The 13355-nt window shown below is 50.9% G+C and overlaps 1 protein-coding gene and 1 long non-coding RNA gene across 3 annotated transcripts in view; one reads left to right on the top strand and one right to left on the bottom strand.

Annotated features, from left to right (window-relative positions):
• Positions 1 to 13355, top strand: part of LOC120388233 — a 44992-nt gene that overhangs the window by 7045 nt on the left and 24592 nt on the right. The gene's annotated exons all lie outside the window — the stretch shown is intronic.
• Positions 3723 to 13355, bottom strand: part of ACTN4 (actinin alpha 4) — a 78396-nt gene continuing 68763 nt past the window's right edge. For both annotated transcript variants that reach the window (XM_039509913.1, XM_039509912.1), the window contains exons 16-21: positions 12991 to 13125; positions 11660 to 11839; positions 11012 to 11158; positions 9688 to 9768; positions 7629 to 7787; positions 3723 to 6495 (exon numbers count right to left, since the gene is read on the bottom strand). In XM_039509913.1, coding sequence (XP_039365847.1) covers positions 6337 to 6495; positions 7629 to 7787; positions 9688 to 9768; positions 11012 to 11158; positions 11660 to 11839; positions 12991 to 13125 — 861 coding nt within the window. In that variant the 3' untranslated portion in view covers positions 3723 to 6336. The remainder of the gene's footprint in view (positions 6496 to 7628; positions 7788 to 9687; positions 9769 to 11011; positions 11159 to 11659; positions 11840 to 12990; positions 13126 to 13355) is intronic.

Here is a 13355-nt window from a genome sequence, read left to right as displayed (position 1 = left end):
GACTGGTGTGGAGAAAGTAAATAAGGACGTGTTATTTACTCCTCATAACAGAAGAACAAGGGGTCACCAAACTAAATTAATAGGTAGGTTTAAAACAAACAAAAGGAAGTATTTCTTCACACAACACACAGTCAACCAGTGGAACTCCTTGCCAGAGGATGTTGTGAAGGCCAAGACCATAACAGGGTTAAAAAAAAAAGAAACTCTAGATAAGTCCATGGACAATAGGTCCATCAATGGCTATTAGCCAGGATAAGCAAGGATGGGGTCCCTAGCCTCTGTTTGCCAGAAGCTGGGAATGGGCGACAGGGAATGGATCACTTGATGATGACCTGTTCTGTTCATTCCCTCTGGGGCACCTGGCATTGGCCACTGTCGGAAGACAGGATATTGGGCTAGATGGACCTTTGGTCTCACCCAGCGTGGCCATTCTTATGTTCTCTCTAGGGTTCCACTTGAACAACGAGCTCAGCGAATTTATTTAACAGAAAATATGGCAACCGCCAACTGTGCATTGACCTTGATGGCTTCCTGTCTTGCATGGCACAGGTGGCCTGGATCTTTGGTACAAGCTGGCTGCTTCCCACCCATGGCCTTATTCCAGGGCACAGTTTACCATAGGGTCACAAGCTCACTGGGAAAAGGAGTATTCCCCAGCTCAAGATACATCAGTAGCGGCTCTGCATCATAATGTTAAAGGGTTACAGGATCCTCCCCCGCCTGGGCAGAGCTGCTGCCTTCTCGCAGTGGAATGTTACCAATCAGAAAATAAGGGGTCCACTCCAAGCCCCTGTTCCTTTCCCTCCAAACCAGTTTGCTCGCCCCTGTGCAGCACACTAGCCAAGAGGCACTGGGGTACAGCACTGGCTGCACATGGCATCAGGCCGTGAGGAATGACAAGGAACAGAATGAAGGGGAATCTGCTGCTCCTGCAGGAGGGCTCCCTGTGGAACCTGGGCACCAGGCAGAGGGAGCTGGGGCAGCTTTTGCTTTTTGGATAAATTTAACAGTAACTGCAGCTGCCTTAAGCATCAGGGGCCACAATCGTCAAGAGCTCAGCACCCAGGATGCACTCAACATGCTGAGCTTTGCCTGACGGCGGGTGCTGAGCGCTGTGGGCATTTCTTACCTTGGAGTTGAGCTGACCTGGACTGTAAAAGGCGTAGAATGGACCCCTCCTTTGAACACCTCAAACTGTTTCACTCTGACAAGTCTGTGCAGTCATCGGGACGACGATGGGATCGTAAACATGACCCATAAGGAGATGAGCGATGGGATTTGTTTCTCCCCCTGAGAACGCTGCTTAGGGTGAGCAGATGTTCCGATTTTATAGGGACAGCCCCGATTTTGGGGTCTTTTTCTTATATAGGCTCCTATTACTCCCCACCCCCGTCCCAATTTTTCACACTTGCTGTCTCTGGTCACCCTAACGCTGCTCTAAAGCCTCGGCGCCAGCCAGAAGTAGGAAACTCCCTGCACTGAGGACAACTTGCGCCCTTGCTTCAGAGGGTCGGACTCTGCTGCTGTCAGTTACGCTGTGAGCAGGGAGCGACCCCGCCGCAGGCAGTGGAGTTACACTGGGACAGGAGCAGCCTGGCCACTACTGACCTGTTTAACTCTTTGCTTTTCAGTGGCTGGAACTCATCACCGTCACTGAATGGGAGGAAGCCGCATTGTCCACAGAGCGAGGACTGACGCATAGAGCACGCATCAATCCAGCTCTACGGCACAGAATCATAGCGAAGAGCAGGGACAGCTCCTTAGGAACTCCCCTGGATGTTTAGTCAGCACTGATTATTCGCGAAAATAGTTTGCTTTTACCATTGCACTGCTCTAGTTTGCACTTGCACCATGGCAGGATTTTCAGGACGGGGTATTGAGATCATAGTGGATAGATGTAGCAGCTCCAATTTCAAATAACGGAAACCATAAATCTCGTCTTGGCCTTGCCAGCCCTGGAGCCTGAAGCCTTTGTGATCCAGAGCGAGTTGAGCCCAGGAGGCAGCAGGGTACACTTCCTACACTCACTCCACCAATACTTTCAACCCTGTCCCAGAGGGACCCTCTTCTCTCAGGCTCCACGGCCCATTCAGGGCCTTCTCACGGAGGAGCTGTAATTGCATTAGAACAGTCACTTGGCCAATCTGGGTTTGACTCATACCAACCCCCTGGAGCATCAAGACTCCATGACAGGCCCCTTAGAAGGAAACTCCATGACCCCGAGAGCCATGGGGAGGCTGTGAACAGTCACTACCGCAGCTTCAGTTACAATCTTTGATTGAAGCCTAACTGCGCAATGCAGATCGGACTTGGGATCCCAGCGATTCAGAAATCGTTTGGAACACAGCAGGATAACAGGTAGCCACCTTGGCAAGCTGGAGACTAGCTTGGGATTGTTCCCAAAAATCCATTTTGCCTGGTTGCAAGTGGGTTAAAAGATGGCACTTTTATAGGGCCTGCAGGGCCTAGTCTGCTGCCCCGTGCTTAGCGCCGGTAGCAAACGTTCCCTGACATAGCATGTTTTCCGATTGTTGGTCTCTGAAGAATAAATTGTTAGCACGGTGATGCCAGCTGTCGTTTTACTGAGTACAGACCACACAAGTGGAGTATTTGGGTGTCTCATTCCTGTCCTGCCTGCAGTTTAGCCTCTGAAGGAATTTTACAGCAGCACTCACTCCTCGTTGGAGAAATGAGTCACCTTCAGAATAGGGAGGACCTAAATCCAGATACAGGGACAAGTGTCAGAAAAAAAAAAACCCTGGACGTAAAACTACTTCCAATTTCAGGGCAGTCGGATCTGATTCCCTGCATCAGAACCTGCCCACAGTGCTAGAGCCGCTCCAGACTCAGCAGGAGCCTGGTTTCCTGTCCCTCATTCATGTTTGGATTCTGCCCAAATTTACAAGAGCAAATGAAATTAAGTGTCCCCCTATGTGGGCAGTACGCCAATGAGATTTAGCCACCACTGAATCAAACTAGACTTTCTCCAGCTTCCTCTCTTCTAACATGAACCCTCCAACACAATCCCATTCCAGCCACTTCTTCCAGTGGGCCAGGCAGACACTGGAAAGCAAGGCATTTGTGTCTGGTTTTTCAATGGGCATTCACAAAGCATTTAAGGTTCCCAGCTCTGAGAGGTCCCCCAGCCTCATGCAGAGGACCCTAGATGTGATGGAGCCAATACACATTTCCCAATAGCAACAGCACTGGGAACGAATTAATCTCACTTAGAAGACGTTGAATACCCATGAGATGGAGCAGCTTAGAGTCAATGTGAATCTGGATCAGACTTGCACCAGGGAGAGGTGTGGTATACAGATCTGAGTACAGGACGTAACGGCCATACTGGGTCAGACCAAAGGTCCATCTAGCCCAGTATCCTGTCTTCCGACAGTGGCCACTGCCAGGGGATGAACAGAACAGGTAATCAAGTGATCCACCCTGTCACCCCTTCCCAGCTTTTGGCAAAATCAGGAACCTGGTTCTGCTCCCAACTCATTGCATGGACTTCCCTTCCGCACCTGTTTCCCCACCTGCAACACAGAACACTGTTCCAGCCCCCATGCAGGGGGAGGGGAGAGCAGTGTCTGAAAGATGCTTCGAAGACTCAAAGTGATTATCACTGGTTGGAAGATTCAATCAGTGTCAATACTTGAAATTCTCCTATGGCTTTGAATAGAGTGACCAAGTGTAAAGTGGAGAAAGGATACATATGATCATCCTTAAAAATATTACACATTTTATTGTCCTGTCCCAAGAGGGAGGAGGGCTGGTTTCCCAGAAACCTCAAAGCTTTTTTAGAACATAACAGAGGCAGATAAAAGCTGACTACTGCCTATTGCTGTCTTCCTACCTGCGGACATTTGCATCCCCCCCAGCCGTTGAAGGACATTCAGTAGCGAACACAATAAAATGCTTCCATGACTACCGATCTCCGATGCCAAAGGGGGGGGTGGGGAAGAGGAGAGAGAGGATGAATGACAAAGGCATGGAATGTTACAGTTTCCATTGTTACAACAATCAGCAATATTTTAATTACATGACAAAGAAAAACTGTAATATACGATGCTAGGTGAATATATATTTATATAATAAATCCGTAAGTTAATAAAGTAAATAGGAACCCTATGAATTTTTTTAATTTTTAAAAAAAGGTTGATTTTTTTGGTCCTCAGAAAATCCTGCTCCAAGACAGTTGTGAAAAAAGCGTGTCAGGAGATGCCCCAGTAGTGAACCGGTGAGGGTGCTTGCTCTGACAGCCAAACAGACTGGGGGTGCTAGCATTCCTGCTCTTCAAAGAAGATGCTAAGAGCCTTTGAAACCCTTATTTCCTATATGCTTTGAGTTCCTGGCTTCCCACCCGCTGACTGGAAAGCTCTGGCCCTCTGACTTGGCTGGGTAAGGCTGCTGGTGTACAGAGTGCAGAGATATTTTATCATCCCTCTCCAAAACACAAGAGGTTCCCAGCCCTGCAGTCTGAGAGCATGTTAGTTTAGCAGGCCTGTGTCTGACATGCATACAGCCAAGTGTGCTTAGCTGCCTTTTTCCAGGATCCCCTTGCTAACAGCTCACTTGACAATGTGTGCAATGGGGATCCAACGGCAGCAACTGACTCCATGGCTAAGGGTGGCTGAGATCCAAGGGCTAGCAGACAGCAGCAGGGGTGTGTAGATCCATACACTGCTTTGAAAACTAATGCTGTCATCATTTCCTCCTCTGCCCAAAGTCTCCAGCAAATTCCAGTGTGCTAAAGGATCTCGAAGAGCCAGAAAACCGCGGGAAGGGGAAAAGCACTTTCCATTATGTGTAACTATAGCTACTGGCAAGCCCATACCAGCTCTGTGCCTCTCCCTAATGGGAAAACCTCCACTAAGTCGCAGTAGCTTTCAACAGAGTTGGGTCAACATGGCTGCGATAATGAACAGTGAAGTTTTATGGCTTGGTACGAAGCTGACTGCAGTGGATTTGTGACAAGTGTTGAGTGATGTGAATACAAAATGACTCCACTTGGACCACCCCAATCCCCCCCATGTTTGTTCAGAATGTAAAACCCCAAACCTTGAGAGGTCTCCCTGCCTGACAGCCAGAGGTCACTTGAGTATGTACAATGCAAACAGGATTACAGTTCAGTGATAAAGGAGGTTGTCTCTTTATACCTTATTGCTTTGTTCTTGCTAAATGTTGCCGGTTAATTAAGAGCCACCACACAAGACTTCCTAGGAAAGGCACAGAGTTCTCTGCCTCCAGATCTCAGAGAATTTGGTCTGTGTAACAGCAATTCAAAACGCTTCCCCACAAAGTCCAAAAACGGTAGCACCGAATTTTTTAAAAAGGGAATGTTACAATTTTGTGAGTAGCAAAGATTAAACCACAAAAAGCCCAACGCTACTAGACAACTAGTCCTGTGTTAGCTGCCAACACAGACACCTCTGCAGGCTGGATCAACGTAGCAACATCAGCGCACAGACACGGAACTGAAGTCCCTTGGGTGTCTAGTTAGTTTCACTAAGGAAATAACCAGGAAGAGGCAGCAGGGAGCTGCTTTTCATGCATGCACACTGTGTGGGAGTGGAGGGAAGGCATTGCTGATACCTACGTTAAAGGGATGCTACGTCACCTCACCCCATCCCACACACTGCCTAGCCCAGCTAACGAGATTCGCTAGATACCATCACTGCTATTGACATTAAGGGGAAGAGGAAGAGACTGGATTGAGGTGCACGAGATCTGGATTGAGGCAGGTTTAGGAAAACGAGAGAATCCCTGAAAAATGCTCCTCCTATGGATTTTGCTAGGGTGATTGATACAGACAAACCTCTTCGGATTCCTGCTACATAGTGGCATAAATTAAAAGGGCAGAGAGACAGAGACAAAGGAAAAAGGTTCAATTTCAAAAACATACCAGTCAACAGATTTTTTTTTGTTTTTTTTTAAGCTCAGTTGAAAAAATAGACCAGGATATATTTAACAAAAATAACCATCTGAACCAGAGCCACTTGCATGTTTTCAGACTCTCCCTTTTTCCCCCTTGCCAAGACATCCCAAAGCAATTAAATGTGAGAAAAAAAAAATTTCAAGACCGCCCTCCCAACATGTTTAACAGAGCAAAGTGAAAAATAATCATTGCATAGGTACATGGTTCATATAATATGCAATAATAACCGGAATGTAGGCTAACTCCCAGGATCCCCCAACGCGAACGTGGCTTTCCATCCTCTGGAGGCAAGGAGGGGCGACTACCACTGCGGGACAGTTTGTGTGTGTAAATGCAGAGCAGAGAATCAGGCCTTCGCTCCTGCCGTCAAAGCGCCAGCGCTTGCTGCCGCCGCCACCAGCTCACAGGTCGCTCTCGCCGTACAGTGCCGTGGAGAAGGACTTGTAGTCCAGGGCTCCGGGGACGGCGTCGGGACCCTGGTATGGTGCCATGCGAGCGATGCAGTACTCCGCTTGGTCTGGCGGCAGCTCTCGCCTCAGCTCCTCCGCTGTGATGTAGTTCTGGGGTGGAAGGAGATAAATAGCCCTTGAATGCCTGTGCTCTTCCCAGAGCCCTGGGAGCACTGGCAAAACTGACAGCTGCTCTCTCCATCTAGGCTCTGAGCCAGAAGCCCCAGGTAGTGAGGTAGTGCAGGAGCTGCTGCTTTGCCAGCCCACCCTGTGCACAGGCCCTCCAGGAAAGAGGTCTGAAGCTAGTCCCTGCCAATGGCCTCAGACTGGCACTGAAATGCATTTCAAAGCAGCACAATCAAATCACCTTGATCCTCAATCAGCTCCTCTGGCTCCCTCTATTTCCGGATCCAAAGCCACCTGCCTTGTTTTTAAACATGCTCACTGCTCTGGCTATGGGCTCACTTGGCACTAGCCTCTCCTGTCCTTTCAAAGGCCGTCTCCTGTTGTTCGGAAGAGCCTTCCCGATAAATTTCCAGGTCATAGCTCAGTCTAAACATCTTTCCCTTCCATTTAACGTCACAGCAGTTTGGGGTGTGCAGTGTCGGTAAGAAAGTCTAACCAATACAAAGCAGCACTGAATTTAATGACAGCCCCAGCGACAGGAGAGAAAGGGTCATTGGACCTGCTTACAGGGTTTATTTTAACAGGCTGTAACAGCCACCACTCTGAGTAGCTTCCCACTCCCCAGGACACACACAGATCTTTGGCTAAGTGACCATCTCTCCACAGACCCTTCCCAGACACATTGCTCCTCTGTCCCCGCCTAAACGCCCGTGCTGGGAAAGAGATGGCTGTATTCAAGTGTGTGGGTAAATTAGCCCAGCAGACGCTAGATTTGGAAATCCGCCCAGGCTTGTGGGAATTCCCGGTGGACTGTGTATGTGAGCACACGTGTCTCTCCCAATGCCTGATGCCTTAAGCTATGCTTGGGGATGGCAGCGAGAGGCTTGTTACTAGGCACCTGTTGCTGCTCAGTTTTGCTACCAAGGAGAGGGTTTAGGAGCTGCCAGAGGTCTTCCCTGCCCCCAGCTTAGCTTCTGTACCCCCTCAACGATACAACCGTCCCCACCCCTCTGCTCTCCCACTCCAGCGCCAGCCTCAAGACAGCAGCAGGAAGGCCATGGCTTGGAGCACACGCCCGGAGCGCACACCCCCAGCTGTCTCCCGCAGCCACAGCTCACCTTGTCTCCGGCCAGGACCTTGAAGGAGGCAATGACCTGGTCAGCTGTGTCTGTGTCAGTCGTCTCTCGGGACATGAAGTCGATGAAGGCCTGGAAGGTCACAATCCCGCTGTTGTTGGGATCCACAACACTCATTATCCGGTTGAACTCGGCATCTCCCTACACAGGTGGGAGGAGAAGCTTTAATGGACATTCAGAGACAAGCTCAGGCACAGCTGCAGGTGTGGGGCTTGAAAGGGTGACGCCGAACACAGCAGACCCTCCAGGATGGAGATCTTTGAGTCTCCTGCAGCCCACAGAGCTCCTATGCCTGGGCGGCAGGACTTGCTCCAACAACATTCATCTTTCCAGGCATAGAACGACCGGAGAGTGGCTATCTGCACCCCAGCTCCTTTTACAGCTGGAATCATTTGGCCCCCACTCCCCGACTAGCAACAGGAAGCACATGCCCATCTGTAAGCTGCTTTTACAGGGCTCACAGCTTTCTCCGGCTATACCCCCTTCTTCATACGGAGGCACTGGGGGACACTTAAATGCCACTGCGATTCTCTGCTCCACGCTAGAGTGCACCAGCTAACAGAGGCAGAAGCAGTGCCCTCATGGGAGTCTGGTCTGAACTCATCACTGGGTGCCTGCTCTGCTCTCACACCCACTCTGACCACCCCCATCAGGACTAGGGTCCTCGTGGCTAGGAAAGTGATGGTTGGCAGTTTATACATGCGTTGTGCAGCTTGCCTGGGTGCAGACCCTTGACAACTGTACACAGGAGATCTTCGGCAAGGAACGGCTGGCAGTGAGGGGAAGGGATAGCTCAGTGATTTGAGCATTGGCCTGCTAAACCCAGCGTTGTGAATTCAATCCTTGAGGGGGCCACCTAGGGATCTGGGGCCAAAATTAGTACTTGGTCCTGCTAGTGAAGGCAGGGGGCTGGACTCAATGACCTTTCAAGGTCCCGTCCAGTTCTGTGAGATCGGTATATCTCCATATATTATTAAAAGAGGGGCTCAGCTGGGCCCGCACCCCAGGGACCAGTACTCTACCACCCATCTAATGAGACAGCAGAAGTTTGGCCAGGACCTGCTGCACAGCACGCACGACTGGGAGGAGCAGTTCTATTCAAGTGCCTATCCTCAATGCATGGGAAGATGGAAGCATCAATTCCCCCCAGCAGAGACACCTTAAACCCAGCTAGATCAGAGCGTGACTAAGCTGCAGTGTGGGCTCTCGTGTTCATTCCCTGAGCAAAGCAGCTCAGTTTACGAGAGGATTTTCCTAATTTGGAGATGCTGCCAGCTCCACCTGGGATCTGAAAACCTAGCTGGGCTCTCCTCATCCATCACTAGGAAACTCAACAGGAAACTTCACCGCTGAGCATCATGCTGCACAAGGCAGTGGGAGGTTCCAGACTGGCTTTACAATAGTTGCAGAGCAGTGAAAACTTATTTCAGCAGGTGAAAGTGGGCGACCCAGGGAGCAGGGCCTTTGGTCACACTGCCACCTCTCAGCAGAGCTGCCTTTTAACGGACAATGCCCCCGGAAGCAAGTCTGTCACCGCGGAGTGCCTTAGCGCCGCACTTCGGCAAGAGCACGGCTTGAGGTTCATGCCATAAGAGAAGATCAGAGAGAACGAAGGGAACAAGTTAGTGGATAGCATACCAGGCTGTATCCTGTAGAGATAAGGAGAGCTCGGAAGTCATCTGTGTCCATGCTTCCCGTGCGCTTCTATTCCGAGGGCATGACAGAGGAGGAGAGGGCCAGCCCCAAGAGGGGCAGATGGACGGTGCATGCAAAGACACGAAGGCAGGGGGGTGGGGAGAGAGAAGAAAGGGCCCCATGGAGGGAGAGAGAGGCAGAGAGAAGTTTAGTTTAAGATGGGATTGTGGAAATTGCCGCACGTGACCAGGCGATGGAGGAGTGGAGATTGAACGTCAGAATTGAACACACACAAATGGTTGGAGGAGCACAGGAGAGGAGCGAAGAATGTGGTGAAGGAAGAGAGAAAGAAGATCATGTTAATTGAATTATCAGTGGCAGGCTGTGCAGTAATGACGCTCGGTACCTGTCTGTCATTTTCCACATCGTATCCCAAGCTGATGAGGCAGGCTTTGAACTCCTCAGGTCCCAGGGTACCGCCGTGGTCCTGCCGTCGGGGAACCAGACAACATGCAGGATGGAGGGGGGTCAGAGCGTGGCGAGGCGGCCGCACCGGGATTCACACAGACGATGGCATGCACATTGGGGTGGGGGGGAACAACATGCACGTGAGAGGGCAGGGAGAAGGGAAAAAATACACCGTTAGTTGAACTGAAATCAACTCTCTGCTTCAGGAGGGAAGGGGTTTAAGACTGAGCTTGTTTCTAATTCGTAACCCCAGATGCAGCTTGCCTCGTGCAGAAGGAGCACGCTACATCCTTAGGCATTATGCCCAAGACAGGCCTACCCTAGGAGGGGGCAGCCACATGCCAACAGCTAGCACTTCAGCTACGAAAGCAATGGATAAAATGCTCAATGAGCTCCAACGCACGCTCTCCCCGAGAGCCTCGGCCCACGTGGCTCTGCAACGCACACCTGTACTGACGGGGCCCAACGAGAGCTAAACCCTCAAGAGACGGCTGCAGTGCTGAGATGGATCCATCAGCCATGGCATTTGGGAGAATGGTTTCAAAAGTGCCCAGGTGGCTTAGGAACCTAAGTCTCATTGAAGCTCAGTTGGGCTCATGCTTCTAAAGTCACTTCTGGAAAGTGGATTTAGGCACTTTTGCAACATTGACCCTTGCTCTCCAGTTTGACAATTGGAGCTCTCGTAACATGCCCGGCTCCCGGGGAGGAAAGCTCTAAAGCCACTTCCTTATGAACAAGTCTCCTTCACTTGTACCAGGGCAACTCCAGAATCAGTCTGGCTGGGGGAGGGTAGGGGCTGAATCAGCTGCTGGAGCAATTAAAGCTGGAGCAATTAAAGCTGGCACCGTGACTCTGTTTAGAGAGGACAGAGTGGGACAGTTCTCTGCCTGGCCTCCCTGCCAAGCCAATGGCACCTCCCACTTCTCTTTCATGGAAGAACAGCTGCCCATGGCTTCATCTCTTCTGCACAGCTGGGATTCCCCCTCTGTGAGAAAGCAGTTAATCCCCCCCCACTTTTTTTTTTAAACAACCCCCCCCACAATTTAACCTTCCTTCCTGCTGAAGTACTAGAGGTGGTCAGTGAGTAAGTTGGAGGGGTCTGTTCTTTTTCCTGGGATTACGTGGAGAAAAGCAAGCACTAGGCTAGCACGTAAGAGGGGAGGAGGTGACACCAAACCCTGCAGCGATCAGCAGCATTAGCACCCTAGTTGCCTTTGGCCCCACACCCAGCTGGGAACCACGTCTGAGGGGCCCCTGGTTACCTTGTCAAAGTGGTTAAAGGAAGCCCGGAATTCCTGCATCTGCTCCTGGCTGATTCCCTTGGCATCGCGGGTTAGGATCTGGTTCTCCACTTCGTTGATGGTGCGGGCAATGGTGGTGAGGAGCTGCTCCCAGCCAACGCGAATATGCTGAGGTCACAAGGAGAGAGGCGGTTAATAGGGTACCGAGCGCCACAAGACTTGACAACACCCCAGAGAAGTTGGGAGCCTCTTCAAAGGGGCACCAGTTACACAGCTCTAAACGGGCCGATTCATGCTGGCAGTGATGGAAGCATGTTACACACTGGCTCCAATGCCTAAAGAAAGATCCCCCCTCTAGCGAAGAGCACCTGATGTACCAGGTTAACACAGATATTTTGCATTTATATGGAGCTTTTTACACTTAAACGCAACATACAAAGATCACACAGACGGGAAGGAGAATATTGGATCGATGCACAACTGCCGGCAGAAGGCAGTCACCCAAACTGGACGTGGCTTAACACCCTGATCTTTAAAGCAGACTGCTGTGGGCTTTACCTGAGCGGTGGTTACTGTGGCAGGACAACAGCGCCGAGCGCTGCGTGCTAGCTAACAGGCAACGGCTGGCTGTGCAGGGTACTCTGGCTGCAGGCTAAGCACTGACCCTACCTCCATAGTGTAGTTGGTGTGCTTGTTATCGAAGATCAGAGCCTCCTGGATGAGCTGGTGCTGCTGCTCCAGCAGGTCGATGTTGGGCTTGTAGTCCACAATGCTCTGCTCATACTGCTTGAGGTGATTCAGTTGGTCCTCCAGCGTGCCATTCATCTCGATGGAGATGCGCCCTATTTCCTGGGGAGGGGAGGGGAAGGAAAACAGTTGGTCGACCATTTTCTGAGCTCTGCTCCATGCTGTACTCATCAATACCCTTCTTGGGCCAGCCCTGCAGACTCAGCCTGGCGCCCCCCGAGAACCAAGCTGGGTTCCTGCTCTTGTACCAGTAATGAAGGGCTTGCAAGCCGAATTCTGCCCTCTGTGGCACCTGTGCAGCCCTTCTGCCTTCAAGCCCTGACAACGCCCTGGCTGGGATGATTTAGTTGAGGATTGGTCCTGCTTTGAGCAGGGGGTTGGACTAGATACCTCCTGAGGTCTCTTCCTACCCTGATCTTCTAGAATTCTAAAGAGCATGCAGGAGTGTATCTGGCTGGAAATCAGGAAGCAATCCAGCTCAGGGAACAGGAATAAAATCCAGTTCATTTGTAGATGGGCTGGCTCTGCAGGACTCACGGGAATATGAACTCGTTTGTACAAACACGGACTACAGGGAACTGATTATCGAGTAAGGTGGGAGTTGCACATACTGTCCCTTCTCAGAGCACTGTAAGGCCAAGAAATAACTTGCATTTATATGGCACCTCAAGACACTACTGGGAGCTTAGGGGACTGAAATATAAAAAGAGCTAACCCAGGTCAGGTTTCAGGCTTTGCTATTCGGGGAAACCGACCAGAATAGTGATCATGAAATAACCCCGGGGTGGACTCTCATTCTGGAATAGCTATTGTGCTTTAAATACACACCCTATTTTATATTGAATAGGTGAGCCCTAAATGCGCAGCATAAGGGAAAGCAGCCGTGCTATCGCAAGCGGGGACATTTCTTCCTGGCACAGTTGGGATGAGGCAGCACAGAACTGGCTATCTGCAGCGAAGAGGGAGTTTTAGCTTTCTCTGCAGCAGGATCCTGCCGGAGGCAGGTGGACAAGGTCAGTACGGTTTGCTCCAGCGGGGCGACAATGGTTCTGAATGCAGCTGTTTGGACACTAGGTGGCACTTCAACTCCAATGTTGAGAGGATGCAAATCGATGATCAGCTGGGTCATTCCCCAGTTCAAGTGCGGGCTCCGGGTAGCAGGAATGGCCTAATGAGCCCGTACGCAGGAATCTGAGGTTGGAGTTTCTGGTTGCCCCACAGCTGGAAGCAGTTCTTGCAAACTGAGCTCTTACCTCCATTTTGGTCTGTATCCAGGGCCCAACGATGTTGGCCTGGCTGGCAAACTGCCGACGCAAGTGCTCATTGGACTGCTGCTTGCTCTGCTCATCCTGCAGAGCATGGTCCCTCTTTGGCACCAGCTGCTGAACCTGTGAGGAACAAGGAACGCCCATGAAACTGATCCATCTCTGCACTGGTCAGTGCCAGAGAAGCAGCATTTGCCAAGCGCCTGCTTGGCCTAGGGATGTGCCCAGGCCGTGGCCCCTTGACAGTCCTGTGGATCCAAGTTTCACATTGCAGGAGATCAGACAGATTGTCAGCGGGGAGAAGTTCAGCTGTAACAGCCACTGAAGGCCAGACAGTCACCACGTGAAGCATG

This window comes from Mauremys reevesii, linkage group 22, assembly GCF_016161935.1.
Source record: "Mauremys reevesii isolate NIE-2019 linkage group 22, ASM1616193v1, whole genome shotgun sequence".
Lineage (NCBI taxonomy): Eukaryota > Metazoa > Chordata > Testudines > Geoemydidae > Mauremys > Mauremys reevesii.
Note: the sequence above shows the minus strand (reverse complement) of the source record. Positions and strands in the feature narration are given on the sequence as shown.